Here is a 26,109-nt window from a genome sequence, read left to right as displayed (position 1 = left end):
ATTGGACACCAGACATGACTATGGAACCATAGCAGTGAACGTTGTACCTCTGGGTGCAACACGGTTTATGACAGGGGTCCTCTCAGGACTGAAGGGTCAGCAGAATGCATTTGGCCTCGAGGGGAGGCAGGACACCTTACCTTCAGTGGGTGCAGAGCTGGGTCCAGTAGGTAAGAGGGTGCATGTTAGGATGCCTGTGGCAGGACTGACATGAAGCACAGCCTGGGCTTCTCCAGCTGTGGTGGGTTCTCACCTGTGATGCCAAGAACAGCTGCACATCTACCCAAAGGACTTTTCTAGGGATAGGTCAGGACCCCTGTCCTCTAGGACAGCTGTAGCGCTGGCGGGATAAAGATGCTGGGATGGAAAATACGCTGACTCCCCCCCCGCCCTGGAGTCTCAGCCTGTGACAGTTTTTATTATATTAAATTCTAGAAAACATGTCACTATTTAATGCAAAAACACAATAACATGTATCTTGTGGTTTATAATACATGTCAAAGCAAATATATGACAATGTCACCTCAAAGGTTTGAGAGATAGAAGTACATATTATAATAAACTGAGGTGTCCATCGTTCAAATCTCGTTCATGTCCAATGTGGTATTTTCTCATGAGTTAATAATTTGGAGCAGAAGTGATGTGCTGTCAGAATTCTCTGCGCTGTATGTTTCCAGGGAAGGTGAACCACAGAGAGGTTCCTGTGTGAATTCCTGAGCAAAGAGAAGGGGAAGCAGCAGCCCTTGTGGAGTGACAGTCCTTCTGGCTTATCCCCTGGCTCATGTGGTTGACACGGGGCAGTGGCCACATTGCAATGGCTCCACCTTCCCCTGGAACGTTCTTTAGCTCCTCTGATTCCTGGGCCAATTGTGTGTGTTCAGTGTGATGTCACATCTCTGCAACACATCCCTAAATATTATAGATTTCCATCACATTAAAACTGAACTGGTTTCTTGTCACAACTTAATTTCTCACTGTCTTTCATCCTCAGACAAACCAACTCTTCCCCACAGGGCACTGACGCTGCTCTCGCCAAACACACTTCCTGTTACTGGTTCCACCTTCCCATCCTGACAGCAGGTCCTCAGTCACCTCCAGGGAGGCCTCCGGCAGCCTCTCTCCACACAGCACCTGCTGTCATTTTTGTCTGATCTCAATTATCTGTACATCATACACAAGGCACGATTCTCTATCATTATTTTGATTGATTGATTGATAATTTGTGTTTCCCTAATTGGTCAGGATTTTTTTTTATTAAAAAGACACTTGACAATTAGAGGCATGAATGATAGGAATGTATTTATTTTCATGTTTTCTTTTAAATTGGTGAATATTGGGGAACAGTGTTTTTCCAGGACCCATCAGTTCCACGTCAAGTCATTGTTAAGACCTCACACTCTAACCAACTGAGCCATCTGACCAACCATCAGGGGCTCAGCGGCAGCTCATTGTTTTCAATCTACGTGTGGATGTTGCAGCTCACTGGCCCATGTGGGAATCGAACCGGGAACCCTGTTGTTAAGAGCTCACGCTCTAACCAACTGAGCCATTGGGCTGCCCCAGGAGCCCAGTTTTTTTCATGCAAAAATAAGTCTGGAGAGAGATTATTGTTCACCAGATACTCAATAATTTCAGAGTTACTGAATCTTCCTCACTTTTTGTCTATCTTTCCTACTACAGAGGTTTTGCTTTCATTCTTGTTGACAAGACCTCACGATGGCTGCTGTAACTCCAGCTATCACACCCATTTTGAAAAGGAAAGGAGCTGCATAAACCTAGTCTTTTTTTTCCACAAGAGCAAATGTTCATGGGAAAGAAGCCCAGCTGACTGACACATCCATGGGCCAGCTCCTGCCACAAGGTCAGTCCTGGCCAACAGAGAGCTGAGCATATCAATCGTCCTGCTTTTAAATGAATATGGAAGACAAGGAACAAGTAGAAGGTGGTGGGGACTTTCTACTGTGTCACCTGAACAAGTGTGTCCCCTCTGCTGCCCCACCCACATGATGGAAACTCTGATACAGGTGCTGTGTCCTGTTCACACTGATTTCCCAGGATGGAATGTCTGCCAGTCTGCCAGGTAAAGTGGGTCTAAATCAACGTTTGTTGGGTGAGTGTCTCCTGTCTCCATGTTTGAGTGGTAATCACCACCGCCCTCTTCTGACTCAGCAGCAGCAGCAGCAGCAGTAAAAGGGAGTCCGGAGTTCCCTGTCCACTGGTGCCAAGCCCCGAACCCCACACATGACCACCCACCACCCCAGAGATATGCACAGTAACGCCTCAGGTGGGAAACCTCAGACTGGTCATCTCTTCTTCTAAACAAGCCTGTTCATAGTTTCATGGGTGATCTGGGCCTCTTGTGCCTGGTGTGAGACAGGTAGGGTCATGTAGGAAAGAGTAATTCCTCCCATAGTGAGCAGTCCATGGGTCAAGGAATCACGACCTGAGCAGCGGGGTCTGAATCCACTCCTGGGCAGAGGACGCCCCTGTCCCTCCACAGCCAGTGTGGAGCGACCACCAGGGGGCAGTACAGAGTCACCTGGTAAAGCCCCTTGCAGGAGGGTGGGTCTGGGTGGCAGCAAGGATTCTAGCATGCAGGGGGGTTAACCCCCAGCTCACACCTGAAGGATGAGGTGTAGATTTTCTACACCATCACCTTTGACACATGTAAAATTCTGACTCCATGTCTCTCGGATGTGCTTCTTGTGGACTTTGCCTGTTTCTCTAGCAAAGGTCTAGGTCCTTCATTCCTCTCCAGCCACACCACTCGTGCTAAAATTGTGTCATCCTCAAGCACAGTATCTGTCCCTGGCACTGAGCACACATTGGGGATACTGAGGCACAGCATCTGACCCAGAAGCTCTCAGCAACACAGGAATCTTACAGCTAGTCAATGGCTCCTAAAAACGCATGTGTACTTGGTAGGGTGAGAATTATATTCAGGTCCCGATGTTCAGAACCTGTGATCTTGGGTAGGACACTGCTCCACCTTAAGGCTCATATGGCCACCGCCAGTGTTAAAATTCTCTAATGGGATAAGGATGTACAGACTTCACTCTGAGCTCTGCCATGGCCAGAACAGCCCATCAACGAGGTCAGACAAAGACTAAATGAAGAAATCAGCCACCCAGACTGTGGGACCTACATGTGGAGGGAATTCTCCTGGGCTGATTGTGGGGTCTGCTGGGGCCACCCGACCATCCCTGAGCCCTTCTCTGAAACCACAAAGGTCCTCAGGCAGCACACCTGAACCCTGGCTGATTTGCATACCCAGCAGCTCTCTCCACAAGGGGATAAGAGAGGCTGGGAAGAAACCTGCTCAGCCTGAGAATCGGGGTTCCTCCACCATGGCCTGGACCCCTCTCCTCCTCGGCCTCCTGGCTCACTGCACAGGTGCTGCCTCCAGGCTCATACCCACCCCCAGCCCCAGGGCTCTGGGCCAGCCTGGCCCTGACTCTGCATCTGTCAGAAGTGGGGTGATTGTTCAGAAAATCTGCCATACAGGCAGGCCCACAGGCCACTGGGACTGAGAAAATTCGAGTGGGGACCTGGCGCCCAAAATTTCTGCAGCTGAGTCCAGGCCGAGCAGGCTGAGGTCTCCTGACAAGGAGTCCTACATCCTTAATCCCCTGTTCTTTTGTCTCTCTTGCAGGATTTGTGGCCTCCTATGAGCTGACTCAGCCGCCCTCGGTGTCAGTGGCCCTGGGACAGACGGCCAGGATCACCTGTGGGGGAAACAACATTGGAGGTAAAGATGCTCACTGGTACCAGCAGAAGCCGGGACAGGCTCCTGTGCTGGTCATCTATGATGATAATGAGCGGCCCTCAGGGATCCCTGACCGATTCTCCGGCTCCAACTCGGGGAACACGGCCACCCTGACCATCAGCGGGGCCCGGGCCGAGGACGAGGCTGACTATTACTGTCAGGTGTGGGACAGCAGTGGTGATGCTCACAGTGACACAGGCTGATGGGGGAAGTGAGACACAAACCGCTGTCCCAGTCTGTGTTATGCTCTTCTCGAGCTCTAGGAGAACTAGTGGCAAAGCCAAGAGCAGGTCTTGGCCAGGTCCCCAGATAGGAGATCCCCAGGCTGCCCGTCCTCCCAGCCCCCAGGCAGCGCTGCAGAGGCTGCAACAGAAGTGGATTCAGGGCTGGCAGGACCAGGCTACATGGTGTTTTCTGGGCCTGAGTGTGAGTTCTGGACAGGGTCCTAAATGGAAGGACAGACAGACATCCATCCATGGTCAATGTCCCTGCATTTCCATATGGTGGTCTCAGGGCCAGTCCTTCACTCAAATGAGCAGGATCACACCCCAGAATTTCCCTTCTCAGCTGAGCTCTTGAAGTCCCCGCTCCAAGGGCGGGTTGTAATTCTGAGTGGAGCAAAGGAGTGTCATGGACACTGGGGTGTTGACTTAGTTCCCCGTCTGGGCTCACCCACCCACCACCACTGCTGGGGACCCTGGCAGGTCTCAGTGGTGCCCTCACTGGGAAGTGCTATTGGTTCAGAAAATGGCCTCCCGTTCCTCACCCTTCACAGAGTGGGCTGTGAAATGACCGCCTGTGGCCAAGGTCCCCAGGCCCTGCCTCAATTAGTGTGACTGAGAGATGACAGCTTCAGAGCTCCCTGGAGGAACCTGACGCCTTGTGTGTCACCTCATGTACGACACCTTCTCTTTCTCCCTAGTCTCACCTCCCTCACTTCCTTCTAGATTCCTACACACCCAATTCTCCATCTCAGAGTCTGATTCCAGGGAATCCCATCTAAGAGGGCCAGCTGTCCCCAACATGGTCACCAGGGCCAAGGAGGCCACTATACGCCCACAGAGCTCTGGTTCTCACCTAGGTCCCCAATGCATACATCATAGACCTCGGTGAGATCTGATTTTTATAGATTGAAAAAGAGCCTGACACACTAGGTGCCCTGGGCTCTGAAAGACAGAGGGAGAGTCAGGTCCATCCTGACGGTGAGTCCAGGGGAATCGAGACCGTCCTCTCCTCCGACAACGTGACCCAGCAGACACACAACCACGGTGTGAGCTACACAGTGGGTGCTGCCTCACTTCTACCCTCCAGATCGTGCACAAGAATCTCTCTCCACACCCACCCTAACCAGAAATATAGACAGGAAGGTATTCTGTGACGTGCAGTTCAGCCTGTCAACGTTGACACTTAATAAGCCACCACAGTGCACCCCTTGTCACCATGAAACCCACTCCTGTCTCCACAACACACAGTCTCCAAAAGGGAAGAACAACAATAGCCACGCTTCAACCTATTATGATAAAACTGTCCTGCTAATGACCAGAAACCTGCTCACCCTTTCCCACAAGAGGATACAAAACACTGTTTTGTCTGCTAGTGACATTTCTTGTCTCCAGTTGATGTCATGTTCTATAACTTAAATATTGAGATACAAAGTTAACTACTTTAACACATCTTATGTTAAATAAAAATGGAATGAGAGTAATACAAAAACATATGATTAATACGGATGCAAATATATATGTAGAAATATAAAGTAGAAATGTTTGTTACTGTTATTATGCACATTTCTGCAGCTACCCCTGTGGTCAGACCTGGTGTCTATAGTTACTTTCTTCCCTTCCCATCCCATATCCTCTTTGCCCTCAGCAGATACCTGAGTTAGTCATGATCCCTTGTCAGTTGGGATGACGCAAACCTTCATTCCAGAAGTTTCTGGCCCATTATCAGTCCTGCTGAATTGGACGGTTGTGATTTCATGACTGATCACAGACCACAGTCTGGCAGTCAGGGAAGGTCCCTTGCATCCCATACGTACTCCTGCTCACCCCAGTCGTGTAGAAGGAACCCAGTGCCCCCTTTCAGAGTTAACACCATCCACCCCACACAACACCGCCAACTTTGCCTGACGATTCCCTGTCAGGAGGAGCCGAGATGGGCCACGGAGCAGTCTCCACCGTGAGTTCCATGCAGTCACACAGAGTGAGGCGTCTCCGTGATGAGAAGGGAAAGTCTGCTCGTGGCTCCTTAGGGATGGTCATGAGTGGTGCCCCTCCCATTTCCAGCCCTTGATTTCCAGGCCCATGAATCCTGCCTATGGGAGAAGCCACACCATAGATTAGATACCTACTTAGAGCAAAGAGAACCTCCTGGAGGACATTGCTTCCACCCTGTAAGGGGCTGCCACCTACCTGGCCATGTCACCGAGTCCTCAAAGGCCCTTTCATTCCAGATATTACTTCCTGCTGTTTTATAGTCTTATCAAGACCTCATAAAGGTCAGATTGGAGGTGTAGAGACAGGGTCGGGGTGTTATTCCATGCAAAGAATCCAGAATCTCACACCCAATAGGGAGAATACTTTGCGTTAATGCTAAAGAATTATAACTCAGTGCTGCCAAATGTTCTACTGATCAGAGGCTACTCCTAGACATGTGACATGTACACAGAACTGAAAGGATGACTAGGATTTAGGAAGGTCTATGGTGTAAACATTTGTGTCCTTCCAAATTCATGTGTTGAAATCTTAACACCCAAAGGCGACATATCAGTAGATGGGGACTTTGGAAGGTGATTGGTCATGAATGGGATCGGTGCCCTTAGAACAGAAGCCACAACCTCGCCCTCCCCCCACCACTGAGGGAGGACACGGCCAGGGGGCGCCTGCTACGAAGCAGGAAAAGGGCCCTCACCAGAAGGCGACCATGCTGAAGACCGGATCTTGGACTCCCTGCCTTCAGCACAGTGAGCAATGAATTTCTACTGATTTAAGCTGCCCGCTTTGTGTCCAGTTGTTCTAGCGACCTGAATGGACAGGTGCAGCAGGCCCTGGGTGAGGACAACTGTCACAGGAGGTGTCTCAGTCAGAGGAAGCAACATATGGAGACTCTAAGACGGAAGAGACCATAACATGTTTGAGGTGATGAGGAAAGTCCAGATGAGGTGGAGCTGAGTGAGAGCAGGAGAAATGGCCTGAACCATCTGTTTCTGTCTGGATGTCCCACTGGACATCCCCCTCCTCACACCACCCAGGGGCTGTGAAATGTCTGTTCTTAAAACACACGAGTGTTCTCCACATCATTACAGGGTCCAGCACCTGAATCAGGCTCAGTCTGGCGAGGGCAGGACAGTTAAGAACTAAGACCCAGGTGGCCAAGAGGGACTTAGGGACACAAGCAGGAGGAAGTGAGGGTTTCCATGGTGACCTAAACCAGACCTTCTGGAACCTCAGTGAGCACACAGTTCCCTGGGGTCTCCTAAGATGCAGCTGCCACAGACGCAGGTCAGGGTGGGCCCCGAAACCTGCATGTCTGTCGGGTCTCAGGGGAGCTTGTGCTACTGGTCCTCTGAGGACCACACTGGAGTGGCTTCACTCCTGCTCATCTGCTTCTCACAGCTCAGGTGAGAGTCACCACAGAATGCACATCTGTGAAGCACAGGGAACCTGCTCTCCCTCCCACCCAGGGTCCATGGGGCCTTGGCCCTGCACACACCCCTGTCCACACCTGTCATTCTCATCAGGATTAGGGACCCAGTGTGTCCCGACCCACCTCCGTAGGCATGTGGGGCACCTGGACAGATGGTCATCATTTCCTGTGCCAGAGCAGCTGTGACATTAGTGCTTATAATCTGCCTCCTGGTACCACCAGCTCCTGGGCGCAGCCTCACATGGCTGAAGACGGAGGTCAACAATCAATCACGACAGACCAGACTCCAACTCTGGCAACTCAGCCTGTCTGAGCATCTCTTGCCTCCAGCCCAGCAATGAGGCTGGTTATTTTTGGGGTTCTCATGCAGGATTGTGGGATGAACTCTCACCCATAATCTCTTAGTGATAGGAAGCAAGATCCATCCATCATGGCTGGGACTGCTAAATGCCTGTGTCCATTCTGTTGCCAGCTCCCGTGACGTGGGACGCCTTCCATGTTCAAAGACAAAGAAGCCAGGTTCCCTCCTCTCTCCCACCACTAGACAGGTGAATCCCTGACAGCTACAGCTCATTGAGGTCACTGCGGAACAAACTCTGTCCCTGCCTGTGGTCTATGTGCTCAGATACCTAATTGATAGCTCAAGAGAGGCAGATATAGGTGATGTCCAGGTATCTCAGAGTCCTGGCTAGGACAGGGCAGAAGTGTCACCTTGAGATCCTGACTCTAGCTATTACAGTCACCTCATCAGAGATGCCTGCCATGTCCTCACAAATCCTTTCTCTACCCTGTGATTACGTCAGCCCCCTGACCCTCACCTCTCCCTGAGTACTGATCCTTCCTGGTCAACACCAAATTCTGTTTCAAGGTTCTGTTTGTGGATGTGGAGAGTCTAGGACCTCATTAAATTGCACCTAGTGACGTCTGGACTGACCTGGAGGGATCCGTGTGCGGTGCCCCTGCCCTCTGTGCCCCAGAGTCTCTTCCCCTCAGTGACACCAGCCCCAGCCCTGAGGCCCATCAGCCTCACCTACCACCCAGGCATCCAAGCTGTCCCATGTGGACAGTCAGAGGACACACACCGTGTCAATGTGTGCAGGGCAGGTTTTCAGTTTCTGCACAACTAGGGAACGTCTCCCAGAGCCGGGAGTCACACTAGGGCTCAGTCTACTGAGATAAGGGAGATGAGATGACACACACCCCAGATCTCCACAGGCACGAAGCAGCTCTGCTGTAGCTCTGCCGGGATGGCCGGGATGTTTCTATTGAGAAACAGGACCACGTCCCTGGGCCAAAGGTCTAGTGAGCATGTCATCAGGCAGCTGAATGTGTCCCCTGTGACCTGTGCAGGGGTCAGTGCATCTGTGGGCCTGTATGTGTGTATGTGTGTGTGTGCGTGTGTGCGCGTGTGCGTGCGTGCGTGTGTGTGTGCGCACATGTGTTCATTTTGGTGTAGCTGACAAATTTTGCTAAGTCAAATGTCCCAAGCCAAACTTTCTATTTCAGTAATTTCCTCCTTTCACTATTCTGATGATTTAGTTTATATTATATTTTTAAAGATGAGAATTAATGATATTAATACAAGGAAGAGAAGTAAACATTCATATGTTCTTCATACATATCAGCACCATCCACAGGACTTCATATTTATTACAGTGTTTAATCACAAATACTGTGAAGCAAGCATTCTCATCATCACCCCATTTCACAGATGGGGAAGCTGAGGCACAGATGATGAGCACCTCGTCTGAATCAGAGCTAGAAAGTGGCCGAGCCAGCAGAAGGCCCCAGGTCCTGTGACCCCAGAGTCCCTGGTCTTTACCACCATCCTGTGGCCTCTCATTGTATTTTCAAAGCTAAGACGTGGCCTCTCTTTCAGGTTCCAGAAATTTCCCTCTCCTGTTTCAAAAACAAGTGACATATGATTACTTTGCAGTACAGCTCTTTCCAATAGAAAAGAAAAAAAAATCGAACCATGTAGGTAATTTAAATTTTTGTGGGATCTACATTTAAGATTAGAAGAAACAGCTGGAATTAGTTTTCTTTTTTTTTTTTAATTAAATTTATTGGGGTGACAATTGTTAGTAAAATTACATAGATTTCAGGTGTACAATTCTGTATTACATCATCTATAAATCCCATTGTATGTTCATCACCCAGAGTCAGTTCTTCCATCACCATATATTCGATCCCCCTTACCCTCACCTCCCCCCCCCACCCCCCTTACCCTCTGGCAACCACTAAACTATTGTCCGTGTCTATGAGTTTCTGTTTCTCATTTGTTTGTCTTGTTCTTTTCTTGTTTTTGGTTTATATACCACATATCAGTGAAATCACATGGTTCTCTGCTTTTTCTGTCTGACTTGTTTCGCTCAGCATTACTCTCTCAAGATCCATCCATGTTGTCACAAATGTTCCTATATCATCTTTTCTCACTGCCGAATAGTATTCCATTGTGTATATGTACCACAACTTCTTTATCCATTCATCTATCGAAGGACATTTTGGTTGTTTCCATGTCTTGGCCACCATAAACAAAGCTGCAATGAACATTGGAGCACACGTGTCTTTATCTCTAAATGTTTTCAGATTTTTTGGGTAGATACCCAGGAGAGGGATTGCTGGGTCATATGGCAATTCTATTCGTAATTCTTTGAGGAACCTCCACACTGCCTTCCATAACGGCTGCACCAGTCTGCATTCCCACCAACAGTGTATGAGGGTTCCTTTTTCTCCACAGCCTCTCCAACATTTGTTACTATTTGTCTTGTTGATGATAGCCATTCTGACTGGGGTGAGGTGATATCTCATTGTGGTTTTGATTTGCATTTCTCTGATGATTAGTGATGTTGAGCATTTTTTCATATGTTTATTTGCCATTTGTATGTCCTCTTTGGAGAAATGTCTCTTCAAGTCCTCTGCCCATTTTTCAATTGGGTTGTTTGTTTTTTTGTTGTTGAGTTGCATGAGTTCCTTGTATATTCTGGATACTAGCCCCTTATCGGAGGCACTGTTAGCAAAAATCTTCTCCCATTCAGTTGGTGGCCTCTTTATTTTGTCAATGGTTTCTTTCGCTGTGCAGAAGCTTTTAAGTTTCATATAGTCCCATTCGTTTATTTTAGCTTTTACTTCCATTGCCTTTGGAGTCAAGTTCATAAAATGCTCTTTGAACCCAAGGTCCATAAGTTTAGTACCTATGTTTTCTTCTATGCAGTTTATTGTGTCAGGTCTTATGCTTAAGTCTTTGATCCATTTTGAATTAACTTTGGTACATGGTGACAAATAGCAGTCCAGTTTCATTCTTTTGCACGTGGCTATCCAATTCTCCCAGCACCATTTATTGAAGAGGCTGTCTTTGCTCCATTGTATGTTTTTAGCTTCTTTGTCAAAAATTATCTGTCCATATTTATGTGGTTTTATTTCTGGGTTCTCAATTCTATTCCATTGGTCTATGTGTCTGTTTTTCTGCCAATACCATGCTGTTTTGATTATTGTAGCCCTGTAGTACAGGCCAAAGTCAGGAAGTGTGATACCTCCATTATAGTTCTTTTTTCTTAAGATTGCTTTGGCTATTCGGGGTCTTTTGTGGTTCCAAACAAATCTGATGATTTTTTGTTCTATTTCTTTAAAATATGCCATTGGGATTTTGATGGGGATTGCATTGAATCTGTATATTGCTTTGGGTAATATGGCCATTTTAACTATGTTGATTCTTCCAATCCATGAGCATGGAATGTCTTTCCATTTCTTTGTGTCTTCTTCAATTTCTTTCAAAAATGTCTTATAGTTTTCAGCATATAGGTCTTTCACATCCTTGGTTAAGTTTATTCCTAGGTATTTTATTCTTTTTGCTGCAATTGCAAAAGGAATTGTTTTTTGTATTTCTTTTTCTGAGATTTCATTGTTAGTATATAGGAAAGCAATGGACTTTTGTGCGTTGATTTTGTAGCCGGCAACTTTACTGTATTCGTTGATTGTTTCTAGTAGCTTTTTGGTGGAGTCTTTAGGGTTTTCTATATATAGCATCATGTCATCTGCAAAGAGTGATAATTTAACTTCTTCATTCCCAATTTGGATGCCTTTTATTTCTTTCTCTTGCCTGATTGCTCTGGCAAGGACTTCCAACACTATGTTGAAAAGCAGAGGTGATAGGGGACATCCCTGTCGTGTTCCTGAACATAGAGCAAAGGGCTTCAGCTTTTCTCCATTAATTATGAGATTAGCAGAGGGCTTGTCATATATGGCCTTTATTATGTTAAGGTATTTTCCTTCTATACCCATTTTATTAAGTGTTTTAATCATAAATGGATGTTGTATCTTGTCAAATGCTTTTTCTGCATCAATTGATATAATCATATGATTTTTGTCCTTTATTTTGTTTATGTGATGTATCACATTGATGGATTTGCGGATGTTGAACCATCCTTGTGCCCCGGGGATGAACCCCACTTGGTCGTGATGAATAATCTTTTTAATGCATTGTTGTATTCGATTTGCTAGAATTTTATTTAGGATTTTTGCATCGGTATTCATTAGAGATATTGGTCTGTAGTTTTCTTTTTTTGTGCTGTCCTTACCAGGTTTTGGTATCAGGGTAATGTTGGCCTCATAAAATGAGTTAGGGAGTACTGTCTCTTCTTCAATTTTTTGGAAGAGTTTGTGCAGAATTGGTATTAGATCCTCTTTGAAGGTTTGGTAGAATTCACTAGTGAAGCCATCTGGTCCCGGACTTTTGCTTTTGGGAAGGTTTTGGATGACTGATTCAATTTCGTTACTGGTGATCGGTCTGTTTAGATTTTCCAGTTCTTCATGGTTCAGCCTTGGAAGGCTATATGTTTCTAAGAACTTGTCCATTTCTTCTAGGTTGTTGAATTTGGTGGCATATAGTCCTTCATAGTATTCTTGGATGATCCTTTGTATTTCTGTGGTGTCCGTGATAACTTCCCCTTTTACGTTTCTGATTTTGTTAATCAGTGTCTTCTCTCTTTTTATCTTAGTAAGTCTAGCCAAGGGTTTGTCAATTTTGTTAATCTTTTCAAAGAACCAGCTCTTTGTCACATTAATTTTTTCTATTGTCTTTTTGTTCTCTATTTCATTTATTTCTGCTTTAATTTTTATTATTTCCTTTCTTCTGCTGACCTTGGGTTTTACTTGTTCTTCTTTTTCTAGTTCTTTAAGGTGTAACATGAGGTTATTTATTTGGGAGTTTTCTTGTTTCTTGAGATAGGCCTGTAATGAGATAAATTTCCCTCTTAAAACTGCTTTCGCTGCATCCCAGAAATTTTGGTAGGATGTATTTTCATTGTCATTTGTTTCTATGTATCTTTTGATCTCTCCTCTAATTTCTTCTTTGACCCAGTCCTTCTTTAAAAGTATGTTGTTTAATCTCCATGTATTTGTGTTTTTTCCCGCTTTCTTTTTACAGTTGATATCCAATTTCAAAGCCTTGTGATCAGAGAATATGCATGGTATGATTTCAATCTTCTTAAATTTGTTGAAACTGATTTTATGTCCCAATATATGGTCTATCCTTGAGAATGTTCCGTGTACACCAGAAAAGAATGTATAGTCTGATGTTTTAGGATGAAGTGCTCTATAAATGTCAATTATGTCCATTTCATCTAATGTGTCATTTAGGGCTACTATTTCGTTATTTATTTTCTGTTTGGATGATCTATTCATAGCTGTCAATGATGTATTTAAGTCCCCTAGTATAATTGTGTTTTGGTCAATTTCTCCCTTTAGTTCTGTTAGTAGTTGCTTGGTGTATTTCGGTGCTCCCTGATTGGGGGCATAAATATTGATGACTGTTATGTCTTCTTGTTGTACAGTCCCCTTCACCATTATGAAATGTCCATCTTTATCTCTTGTTATCTTTTTCACCTTGAAGTCTGTTTCATCTGATATCATTATGGCTACACCTGATTTTCTCTGGGTACCATTTGCTTGGAGTGTCAATTTCCACCCTTTCACTTTGAGTCTATGCTTGTCCTTGTAGCTGAGATGTGTCTCTTGGAGACAGCATATGGTTGGGTTTAGTTTTTTGATCCAATCTGCTACTCTGTGCCTTTTTATTGGTGAGTTCAGTCCATTTACATTTAGGGTGATTATTGATATGTGAGGATTTCCTGTCATTCTATCTTTAGTTTTCTGGTAAGGCTGTGTCTCCATTGTTTCTTTGCCCTTTTGTTGTTGTCTATTATTTCTGTGTGGTGGTATTCTATGATGTTTCCCTCTGTTTCTTCTCTTATTTCAGTATATATTTCAGTTCTGGATTTTTTTTGAGTGGTTACCCTTAAGTTTATGTAAAAGAAAGTTTGATATTTAGAGTATTCCATTATCTTCAGCACGCTTACTCTCTCCATTCCCATATTCCGGTTCAGGCCTTTACTCTCCCCCTTTTTGAGTTTTGGTTGCCACAAATTGTCCCTGTTGATGGTGGTCGAATAGCCTCCTTTAGTATTTCTTGTAGTGCAGGTCGTGTATTAGAAAATTCCCTCAGCTTCTGTATGTCTGGAAAGGTCTTTATTCCTCCTTCATATCTAAAGGATATCTTTGCTGGATATATTATTCTTGGCTCATGATTTCTCTCTTTCAATAGTTTGAATATTTGGTTCCACTCCCTCCTGGCTTGTAGAGTTTCTGCTGAAAAATCTGATGATAATCTAATGGGCTTTCCTTTGTAAGTTACCGTCTTCTTTTCCCTGGCTGCCTTGAGGATTCTTTCTTTGTTGTTGATTTTAGACAGCTTCAATACAATGTGCCTTGGAGAAGGCCTGTTGGGATTGAGGTAACTAGGTGTTCTATTTGCTTCTTGGATTCGAGGGTCCAGTTCTGTCCACAAATTTGGGAAGTTCTCATCGACAATTTGTTTGAATATATTCTCTGTTCCCTTCTCTCTTTCTTCTCCTTCTGGTATGCCCATTATTCTTATATTGCTCTTTCTGATGGAGTCAGAAAGTTCTTGTAGAGTTCTTTCATTTCTTTTAAGTCTCAAATCTCTTTCTTCTTCTCTCTGTGTCATTTCCAGGATTCTATCTTCGATGTCACTGACTCTTTCCTCCATCTGGTCAACTCTACTACCTAAGCTGGTTATTTCATTCTTAATTTCTTCTATTGAGTTCTTAATCTCCAGAAATTCTATTTGGTTCTTTTTTAAGATTTCAATCTCTTTCGTAAAATGCTCATGCTGTTCTTTGATTGAGTTTCTGAGTTCCTTTAACTGCCTATCTGTGTTTTCTTGTATCTCGTTGAGTTTTTTCAGAACTGCAATCTTGAATTCTCTGTCATTTAAGTCACATATTTCTGTATCTTTAAGTGCCTTCTCTGGAGATTTTTCACTTTCTTTCTGAGTTATCTTGTTGCCTTGGTTATTCATGGCGATTACTGGTTTATTATTTCTCTTCCTAGACATCTACAGGAGTGGCTTCTGCAACAGGTTGATAGAAAGCGGTCTTTCTTTTGTTTGCCAGTACTTGTTGGTAGAATGTTTTATTATTTCTCCAACTGCAACTTATTTTCCTTCTCCCACACAGTAGTGCTATGTTTTCTCTGCACTATTCCAACTTCTCACACAATGGGGGGATTCCCTGGGAGACGGGCTTCTCCTCTGTTAATAGTTCGTCTAGGTCACAGGGCGCAGTGTCCCGGTGGGTATGCGGAGAGCTTTTGATGTTCCAAAGCTCTTCCAGCTCCTGATTCAGAGCCCATAGGTTTCAGCAGTTCTGTTTACTCCTGCAGGGATCCGCCCAGATAGGTGGGGTCAGAGGCGGGGTGAGTTGTGAGAGGTGGCCCAGAGCAATGGCGGCGACCACCACCACAGCCGGTCCTGCTTCCACAGCTCTCTCCCCTTTGCTGGAACTAGTTGGGCTGTGAAATTGTGTTTGCAGTCCACAGTTCTCAAAACAGCAAATTTTGTGTTGTTTTGATCTGACACTGCTACTGTTTCGCTTTTAGCACCGGGCAGGTGGGGGCGGGGCGAGCTCTGGGAGGGGAGGGAGGGGGCGGCTAGTCTCAGTGCCTAAGGCTCCGTTCTCTGCTCGGCAGTGCGGGCTTAAACCACCGTTTTCAGCCTTTTTCCCTCAGTCTTTTCTCCGAGGTCTCTGCCGTGAGCGTTGGGTTCAGCCGTGTTATATGCTGTCCCCTCAGCCCTGTGGAGCCCTGGCGGAGCCCTAGCAGTCCGAGTTCTTCCCTCTCCCGCAGCTGCGGTAGCTCCGGGAAGCAGCGAGCTCGGCGCACTGAGCTAGGTCTGCGTCCTGTGCCCGCGCGGCTCCATCTCCGCGCACTTCTCCCTTTCCTCCTCCCTCCACTCGCGCGAATCTCCCACCTGTAGGTGATTTCAGTCGGTAGTGGGCCTCTTCGTGTTGCCTGTGTGCTGTGCAGGGAGTCCTTTGTGGAGTTTTTGTTGTTCGATTCATTGTAAATTCCAGGGGAGCTTTACAGAGGCTCACCTCACGCCGCCATTTTTCCGGAAGTCTCCTCTGGAATTAGTTTTCAAAATGTATTTTGTTTAATTCAATTGATTGAAAATATTATCATTTCAATATGGATTAGATATAAAAATATTAGTATATGTTACATAATTTCATACTAAGTCCGTACAATCTGGTGGGTGTTTCAGAAGTACAGCACATCTGTGCTGGGAATACCCGGTACATTTCATGCTCTACAGCTGCGTGTGGATGGTGGCCACCATGTCAGACAGAACAGTGGATAAATGAGGTGCCCTTGCAGTACATACTCACAGCCACCAGAGGGCAATGGAGGGTTCCATGACTCAGGCCTCACAGGGGACAAAGGGCTGCTCCACTTTCCATCCAAACCAGGAATATTGAGGCCACCCAGAAACAGGGAATTTTTATAACATGTGTCAATACTAGTCCTTTATTAAACACATGGTATTAAAATAACTACAATCTTAAAGATGAATCTGAGCTATCAAACACATTTGATCATTAGTCAATGTAACACATGACAATAGTGCCTGAGAATTGCCTTTATAAATATTGTTAGGAGTATCCCTTTCAAAGGGCAGAACATTTCAATGAACCTCATGACAAGTCATAAATTTACATTTGGTGCAGATCTAGAGGGAAGCAGGTTCGTGAGGAATATTTGATTGACCTGGCTCCGCTCCGATGTGGACCCCTCTTTGTGCCTCTCTGGACAGACCCGAGGGATGACTGCTGTCTCTGCCTCACAGAGTTGGATGACGTGCCGCTGTTGTCCACACAGAGAAATATTTGCCATATTCACAAGCACAGATCATGTTTATAAAGGTCAATTCTCCCAGGACGGCACTAACAAGTTACCTCCACTGTTGTCATGACCCAGAGCACAGGTGTGAGAACAGGCCTGCAGGAGAGGACAGCGGGGCCCCATGGGGAGACTATGAGATGTGACTTGTGAGGAGTGGAAGCATCGGGTGGGAAGGAAGGAGAGGAGCCATGTGTCACCTGCTCCTGTGAGAACAGTAGTGGGAGTGTCACAAGCACGAGGCCTCCTCTTATCTTTAATCGTCTCCTTAGACCAAACTCTGAGGGGTGAGCCGTGGGGTCCTTCTGTCTCTACACAGGTATCACCACAGTGCTTCACACATCATTTCTACCTACAACGTCTCCAGCTTTTGTAAATGATATCATTTCATCACATCAGCGGTACTAGGTTTGAAAACCAATACATTTGTCTGGGACATTAGGTGAAATATGGTTTATTGCCAGTTATGTTTCATAAAATAGAAGGGTTTCTCTTCCGATACTGACAATTGTCCAAATCAATGGCCGAGACCGTGTTAGAAAAGGAATCCTGATCTCACTGTCAGGAGCCGACCTGACCTGAGGAGCCCAACGGTCACCTGATTCCCAATCCCACTGACACATGATCCTGTGATGTCTGCCTTGGAGGAGCAGAGGGGGTGTCCCCACCTCTGTGCACACACTTGTGTTTCCCTGGGAAACGCAGATTCCAACACCATGAAGACCTGGGTGCTATTCAAACACTCCGGTCTCTCTGAGGGTTGTGACCGGAGGGGCTCAAGCAGCCTGGGAAGGAGGAGGAAGAGGATATGGGACGTGGTGAGAGGCGGAGAAGGCAGAAGGTTGAAGGTAAGGCTCTGAGGTCAACTCCTGGATTGGAATCTTGACTCATCACTGTCCTGGGACTAGGGAAAATCATTAACTTCAAAATGACAGCTCCTTCCTCATTAGACTGGAGGAGGGGCTGTGCCTTCAGCAGAGGGATGAAGTTGGGTATTATGACGGCGGGTTGAGGGGATGCGGGCAAAACACTCACCAAAGGAGTGACTTCAGGGCTTAAAAATAGTCATCCTATTGAACCAGCTACATATGTAGGATGGCATTCACCACGGGAGCACCAGGGGGCACTGTGGGGGTGTGGTCTGGGGACCCAAATAAGTTCAATTCCCCTGGGCTGTGCCCAAGTGCAAAGGGCATGACTGATGCTCTTTGAAGACACTTCAGTTGGGTGGAATCCACTCTCCACTCTGAAACCCACACCTGGCCCTTCAGGAAATTACTAGCACGAGGCTCTTAGGCTCAGGGCTCAGACAAGAGCTGAGACAGACACACTGGGGAATGGAGGACAGATTTGCATTCATGCTCCTCCCTTCCTGAGCTGCAAGAAGAAAGGATAAGACAGGAGTTGGAGAGACCAGTCCCAGCTGGGCAGCCTCTGGGCAGAGCTCCTGGAAGACCCTCCCCACCATGGCCTGGGTTTCCTTCTACCTCCTTCCCCTGGTTTTCTCCACAGGTCAGCGTGTCCCAGGGTATCAAGGGTCCCCCTTCCAAATATTTCCCTCCAAGTTCAGTGCTGAGGGACGTGTCCTGACTGTGCATTCAGCCTCATTTTTTTATTCTTCCTTTTCCAGGCTTCTGTGGTTGGGTTGTGCTGACCCAGCCCCCATCTGCATCAGCCTCCCTGGGAGCCTCGGCCAAGCTCACCTGCACCCTCAGCAGTGAGCACAGCAACTTCTTCATTCGCTGGTATCAACAAGCACCAGGGAAGGCCCCTCGGTATGTGATGAGAGTTAACAGTGATGGAACCCTCAGCAAGGGGGACGGGATTCCCGATCGCTTCTCGGGCTCCAGCTCTGGGGCTGAGCGCTACTTAACCATCTCCAACCTCCAGTCTGAGGACGAGGCTGAGTATTACTGTGGTACAGGGCATACACTTGATGGCCAGTACCGTTAAGCCACAGTGACACAGACAAAGGGGAAGTGAGACAAAAACCTACCTCTGTCCCCTTTGCTCACCCAGCACACAGGGTGAGCTGCTCTGGGTCCCTCGGCAGGACCCTGAGACCTTCGGTTCTTTTCCCTGTTAATCCCGTCATCCTACCGCCTCCCTGAGACCCCACAAAGGAGAGGTCAGGGTGACAAAAGGGTCAGGGTCTCAGTGAGAGCACTGTCAGCTCCTATCATGTGACAGTGACAAACGAATGGTGTAAAGAAGTGTCCCTTTGGTTGACTGTTCCTTACCTGTGGCTTTGGCTTCAGAGATTGCCAGGTGATCCTGGGACCAGAAAGTAAAATTTCACATCAAACGTACTTGTGTGCTACCAATTATACTCCATATAGTTGTTATGATGAAAAACAAAAATAGAAAGAAGTGCTTGTGTGGCCCGTGGCCTTTGCAGAGTCTCCAGAAGAAACACCATTCACTTCCTTTGTATCATTTGGGGAATCTTTTGGGCCAATGAGCTGTTGACAATTAACCCAAAGGAGTGGCTGAAACAGGTCACAGGACCTGGACATGGGGACAGGTGGAGCTGATGTGGCTGAGAGAGTGACGGGGAGGCTGGGCCGGATGGGAGTGCGCTGAGGAGGCGTCCTTTCCCCTCAGGCTCCCTCTGCCTCTCTCTCTCTCTCTCTCTCTCTCTCTCTCTCTCTCTCTCTCTCTCTCTCTCTCTCTCTCAATGTCTGGATTTTCCCATTATTACTCTTCTACTTAGCTTTTCAGTATATTTCTGTCTTATGCTCTTTGTTCCTTTTTCATTAATTCTTTCTCTCATCATGTAGTGCATGTGTGTGTGTGTGTGTGTGTGTGTGTGTCTGTAGTTAGTTTGATGTGATTTTATCCCATGTGTAGGATCCACCACAGTAGTCAAGACACACAACGCCTCCATCACCACAAGGGTCCCTCGTGCTGTCCTTCTGTAACACACCCACCTCCTCCCTCTGAAGTGCCCTTCCCTCCTCTAACCCCTGGCACCATTGATTAATTCTTCATTCCTACAACTTGTCTTTACAGAAATGATACATAGAAATAAAAGTATATTTTACCATATTTAGCCTTTTAGCATTGACATGTTTTTCACGCAGTGCGATCCCGTGTAGATTCCTCAAAAACGCTGTTGCATTAAGCGCTCCTTCCTCTTCCCTGCTGAGTGGTATCCACGGTCGGGGGGGACCAAAGTCTGTTTAACCGTCCACCACGGAGGGGCGTCTGGATTGTTCTCACTTTGGGACATCATGCACAAGGGTAACATTTTTCATTTTCTGAAATAAATGCCCCAAACACATTTTCTGCATCTTATGCTAATCGCAGGTTTAGTTTTTGACGAAGCTGCCAAACTTCTTGCAGAGGGTCTAGACCAGTTCCATTCCCATCGGCCGTGCGTGAATGATCCCATTTCTCCACATCCTTGCCAGCACTGGGGGTTGTCACTGTTTTACTTTAGTCATTCTGAAAGGTTTGTGGTGATACCTCACTGCATTTTGTTTTGTATTCAAGGTATTAATTTTATTCTATTATTTTTTATTAGTTTCAGGTGTACAAAACAATGTAATAGTTAGACATTTACACCCCTCACAAACTGATAACCCTCCTCCCCCAATCTACTACCCCTCTGACATCGTATATAGCTGTTACAATTCCCTTGACTCCATTCCCTATGCTGTCCTCACATCCTGTGACTGTAAATATATGTAATTATAGTTGACATGAGTATTATTCAGCTTCAGCCTCAGGTGTACAGCTCAGTGGTCAGGCATCTACACCATCCATGAGGTGGTCTCCCTAATAAGACAAGTGCCCACCTGATAATCTCCAAAATCTTTACAACATTATTGATTATATTCCCCAAAATGTCTATTGTATCCCCGTGGCAATATTGTGGTTACCAATTTGTGCTTTCTGACCCCTCACCTTCTCCCTCATCCTCACCCCCCTCCCATCTAGCAACCCTCAGCTTTTCCTCTATATCTCTGAGACTGTGTCGCATTAGTTTGCTCATTTATTCTATCTTTAGATTCTACATATAAGTGAGATCATATGGTATTTGACCTTCTCCATCTGACTTATTTCACTGTGGTTTTAATTTGCATTTGCCTAATGGGTAATGATGAACATATTTCCATGTGGTTTTTGCCATCTCTGTATCTTCTTCCATGATACGTCTGCTCTTGACCATTGCTCATTTAATAAATGTATTTCGTTAGTTTTGTTTTCTTTTTCTTTTTAGTTTTGCGTGTTCTTTTTACACTCTATATACTAGTTGTTCATTGGATATTTCTTTGGAAATCTTTTCTCCGTTAGTTGTTTTCTTATTCTCTAAATTTAGTCAGGTTTTTTTTTTTTTTTTTAAGTTTATTGTGGTGACAATTGTTAGTAAAATTACATAGAAATCAGGTGTACAATTCTGTATTACATCCTCTATAAATCCCATTGTGTGTTCACCACTCAGAGTCAGTTCTCCTTCCATCACCATATATTTGATCCCCCTTACCCTTGTCTCCACACCCCTCCCCCTTATCCTCTGGTAACCACTAAACTATTGTCTGTGTCTCTTTAGACAGTTTTGCAAAGCAAAACATCAATTTTGATGTGGTCCAATACATCAATCCTTCCTTTTGTGAATCAAGGATCTGGGGTCATCAAGACATTTCGCCAAACTCTAGGTCCCCAAAATTTTCCTATTCTTTTTCTGAAACATAAAAAACATTACCTGTGAGGTTCTTGACCAATTTCACTGTTTCTGATCATGGGATCTGGTCCTTTACACACATGCATGACCACTGTTCTTACAGCACTTCCCCTCTTCCCCATGGATGATCTTACCACTAGAGAGGAGGAATGAGGGGCGCCCCAATCCCAGAGAGGAGGCCCAGGGCTCAGGCGCAGGCTGAGGTGAGTGTGCAGGTGCTGGGTCAGGGGACAGCACTTTCTCTCTGAAGACCAGAGAGTTCTGGGGAAGCTGGTACAGGTCTTGTGAATAGAGCCGATTGCAAAGCCTCCTTTACTGCTCAGCAAGGAGATATGCACAAGGCCAGAAGGAGACAGGAAGTAGATTTGCATGAGGCCCCCTCCTTACAGAGGATAAGAGAAGCCTGGAGACCACATCCCCAGCTGAAAGCTCATAGGCAGAGCTTGGGGTGTCTTCACCATGGCCTGGGCCCCTCTCCTGCTACCCCTCCTCACCCTCTGCACAGGTGCTGCCCCGCAGGGCTCAGCCCCCAAAGAAATCAGGGGGCAGCCTGGACTTGGTCTTTAGCTCAGCACAGGCGATGCTGCAGGGTGTGCACTCTCTGGGAATGAGATCCTCACCCTCACCCTCACCTCTTCTTTCCTCTCTTACAGGTTCTGTGATCTCTTCTGACCTGACTCAGCCAGCAGCAGCATCTGTGTCCTTGGGACAGACAGCCAGGATCACCTGCCAAGGAGAGAGCCTAAAAAGCTATTATGCTAACTGGTACCAGCAGAAGCCTGGCCAGGCCCCAGTACTTGTCATCTATGATAACAATAACCGGCCCTCGGGGATCCCTGACCGGTTTTCTAGCTCATACTCAGACGACACGTCCACACTGACCATCAGTGGGGCGCGGGCCGAGGACGAGGCTGACTATTACTGTGAGTCAGCAGACAGCAGTGGTAAAGCTCACAGTGACACAGGCAGATGGGGAAGTGAGACACAAACCCTCCTTCCCCATCTGTGTCACACACTCCTCCAGCCACAGGAGGGTTGTAGACAAAGCCATGTGCATGGGTGGCCCAGGTCCCCAGACAGGAGATTCCCAGGTTGCCCCTCCTCCCAGACTTCAGGCAGCTCTACAGAGGCGGTACCAACTGGGGATACATGAACAATCATATTTAATTTTTATTGTGGGTAGAGGGAAGATTGAACATGTTAGGAACAGATAGGGAAGACGTTCTAAAAATACCAATCAAAGTTTTGAAGATGAAGTTCATGGTCTGAGATTAAAAGCAAAACAAAACAAAATAAAAAAAGACTGGGAGAGATTGTCATCAGATTATATGCTGCAAAACAGAGATTAGTGAATTTGAGGACATGGTGATTGAAACTATTTAAAATAAAGCACAGAAAGGAAAAGACTGAATAAATCAATAAGCTTCAGTGAGTGTAGGACAACGTCACACAGTCTAAATAGTGTGTAAGTTGGGTCCCTGAGGGAGACCAGAAGAGGAAGGGTAGTAAATAGAAAAAACGTTTGAAGAAATAATAGCCAATACTTTCCCAAAGTTGGTAAGACCCATAAACAAACATATCCTAGAAACTCAACAAACCTCAGGCTCAGGAAACATGGAAGCAGCACCAAAACACATCATGGAATTGCTACAAACCAATGATGTAGAGACACTATTAAAAGGAGCCAGAGAAAAAAGACACACTGTATATAGAGCGACAAGCATGGTACAATCAGTGTTCTCATTAAAGTAATGCAAGCAAGTAGATAGTGGAGCAAAATCTTTAAAGTTCTAAAACCCGTCAACCTGGAATTTTTTATCTAGTGAATGATCAGTCAAAAATGAAACCAATGTAAAACTTTGGCAGGCTGCTAAGTCTCACAGAATCGATCACCAGCAGATCTCTGTATGTAACAGTAAAGGACACCGTTCAGATGGATGGAAATGATGATACACAGAAATGAGAATATACACAAAGAAATACAAAGCACCAGAGATGGTAAATACAAATATAAATAGAGAAATGTTTTCATTTGTTAATGTCTATAAAATGTAGTCAAGTGTTCAAAGGAAAAAAAATACATATATATATGGAGAGAGAGAGAGAGAGAGAGAGAGAAGAGAGATATATATTTTTTAAGTAATAGCTTTTGCAGTAGTGGGGCTGGCAAATCTAAAATCTGTAGTACAGGTGAGAAGCCTGGATATTTAAATAAGAGCTGATGTTGCAGTCTTTAGTTCAAATTTAGTCTGAATGACTGAACATGTTAAAAGGAGACTGAGAAAAACAGAAAAAGATTCAAATGCAACTTTCATAGATGAAAACTACAGTGTCTCACCTTTAAAATATAGGGATTGAGATTACTGGCAGATACAATAGTATAGGAAACTAAATGAGTGAACTTGAAGATACAGCAATAGAAACTGCAAATGATAGAGCAAAATAAACTTACAAAATGAGCCAAGAATATCTAAATTGTGAAAAAACTTCAAGTCTCAATTATGGATTTAACTGGAATCCCAAACAATGAAAAGTTGGGGTGAGGATAGAAAAAGGACTTGAAGACATAATGGCCAAAAATATCCTACATTTGATGAAAATCTAAGCCCACAATCCACACACAAAAAACCATGGACAACAACAACAACAACAAAACTATCAGGAACAAAAACCCCAATACACATAAATACCAAATTGCTTAAGCCAGTAAAAAAGATCGGTCTTAAAGTAGCAAAAGATAAAAGACACAAAACATGGAGTAGACAAATTTAAGTTTCAGCAGATTTCTCACTAGAAGAAAAGCAAGTACCACATATCAGTGAAATCACATGATTCTCTGCTTTTTCTGTCTGACTTATTTCGCTTAGTATTATAATCTCAAGATCCATCCATGTTGTCACAAATGTTCCTATATCATCTATTCTTACCGCCGAATAGTATTCCATGGTGTATATTACCACAACTTCTTTAACCATTCATCTATCGAAGGACATTTTGGTTGTTTCCATGTCTTGGCCACCGTAAATAAGGTTCCAATGAACATTGGAGCACACGTGTCTCTATGGATAAATGTTTTCAGATTTTTTGGGTAGATACCCAGGAGAGGGCTGGTTGGATCATACGGTAATTCTATTTGTAACTTTTTGAGGAACCTCCACACTGCCTTAATTTGAGCTCTCAAACACATTTTATTATTAGTCAGTATAAAGAATGACAACAGTGCTTGTGACATTTTTTTTACAAATAGTGCTACAAGTGTCCCTTTCCATGGCAAGATCATTTCCATGAACTCATGACAAATCGTAAAGTTATGTTTTGTGCAGAAATCTAGAGGGAAGGAGGATCGTAAGGAATATTTTATTGACCTGGCTCAGCTCTGATGGGGACCCCTCTCAAGACAGACCGAAGAAGTGACCGCTCTTTCTGCCTCAGCCAGTTTGATGACGTGCTGCTATTGTCCACACAGAGAAATATTTGCCTCCGTGTTTCTGAAGGTCAAATCTCCCAGGACAGTACTAACAGATTACCTCTCATGTCATGATCCACAGCACAGGAGTGAGAACCGGCCTACAGGAGAGGACAGAGGGGCCCCATGGGGAGACTCTGAGATGTTAGGTGTGAGGAGTGGAAGCATCTGTGGGAAGGGAGGACAGGAGCCATGTGTCACCTGCCCCTGGGGACAACAGTGGGCCTGTCTCAGGCAGGCGGCCTCCCCTTATCTTCAACTGTTTCTTTAGACCAAACTCTGAGGGTTGAGCTATGGTCCTTCTGTCTCTGTACAGTTATCACCTCAGTGCTTCACACGTCATTTCTATGAACAACGTCTCCAGCTTTTGTCAGTGAGTTTAATTCATCACACCCTCAGCAATGCTAGGTGAAAATAGATACATTTGTCTGGGATATTCAGGGAAACATGCTTTCTTGCCAGTTATGTTTCATAAACTTAAAGGGTTTCTCTTCCTATACCAACACTGTCCAAGCTGAATTGTCCCGACCATGATAGAAAGAAATCTTCATGTATGTAAATGTCAGGAGATGAGCCTGGCACGAGGAGCCCGACCAGTCACGTGATTCTCAATGTCCTGCTGACATATGGGCCTGTGTCGTCGGCCATGAGGGAGAAGAGAAAGTATCTCCATCTCTGTGCACAGACAGACCTGTGTTTTATGGGGAAGTGCAGATTCCCACACCGTGAAGACATGAGTGCTATTCAGATGCTCCGTCCTCCCTGAGGGTTGTGACAGGAGGAGCTCAAGAAGCCTGGGAAAGGGGAGGAAAAGGATATGGGACGTGGTGAGGGGCAGATCTGCCGGGGCCTGAAAGGTAAGGTGCTAAGGTCAGACTCCTGGATTGTAATCTTGACTCATATCACTGTCTGTGGGACTTTGGGAAAATCATTAACCTTGAAATGACAGCTCCCTTTTCATTGGACTGGAGGAGAGGTTATGCCTTCAGCACAGGGATGAAGTTGGGTTATTATGACGTCGGGTGAGGGGCTGTAGGTAAAACACTCACCAGGGATGTAACCTTGATCCAGGGCTCAAAAATAGGTATTCTATGAAACTAGCTACACCTGTAGGATGACATTCATCCTGGGGGCAGCAGGGGGCACTGTGGGTCCTGGTTTGGGGACTCATCAGTCCAATTCCCCTGGGCTGTGCCCAAGTGCAAAGGGCGTGACTGAAGCTCTTTGAAGACGCTTGTATTGGGTGGAATCAACTCTCTCCTCTGAAACCCACACCTGGCCCTTCTTCTG

The 26,109-nt window shown here is 45.6% G+C and overlaps 1 protein-coding gene and 4 gene segments (V, D, J or C); all 5 read left to right on the top strand.

Annotated features, from left to right (window-relative positions):
- LOC109439166 (immunoglobulin lambda-1 light chain-like) overlaps window positions 1-26,109 on the top strand; it is a 556,184-nt gene that overhangs the window by 391,339 nt on the left and 138,736 nt on the right. The gene's annotated exons all lie outside the window — the stretch shown is intronic.
- Window positions 1-26,109, top strand: part of LOC109439815 (putative non-functional immunoglobulin lambda variable 1-50) — a 364,704-nt gene that overhangs the window by 208,630 nt on the left and 129,965 nt on the right.
- The window catches only part of LOC148757294 (immunoglobulin lambda-1 light chain-like), a 150,457-nt gene that overhangs the window by 6,978 nt on the left and 117,370 nt on the right, over window positions 1-26,109 (top strand).
- Window positions 1-26,109, top strand: part of LOC141569198 (immunoglobulin lambda variable 2-18-like) — a 197,741-nt gene that overhangs the window by 70,235 nt on the left and 101,397 nt on the right.
- On the top strand, window positions 3,266-3,969 carry LOC148757297 (immunoglobulin lambda variable 3-9-like). The segment is given in 2 exon segments: window positions 3,266-3,393; window positions 3,653-3,969. Coding segments are annotated over 2 exon segments (363 nt in total).

Source organism: Rhinolophus sinicus, chromosome 9, assembly GCF_057876585.1.
Source record: "Rhinolophus sinicus isolate RSI-liver-muscle chromosome 9, RSI-T2T, whole genome shotgun sequence".
Taxonomy (NCBI): domain Eukaryota; kingdom Metazoa; phylum Chordata; class Mammalia; order Chiroptera; family Rhinolophidae; genus Rhinolophus; species Rhinolophus sinicus.
Note: the sequence above shows the minus strand (reverse complement) of the source record. Positions and strands in the feature narration are given on the sequence as shown.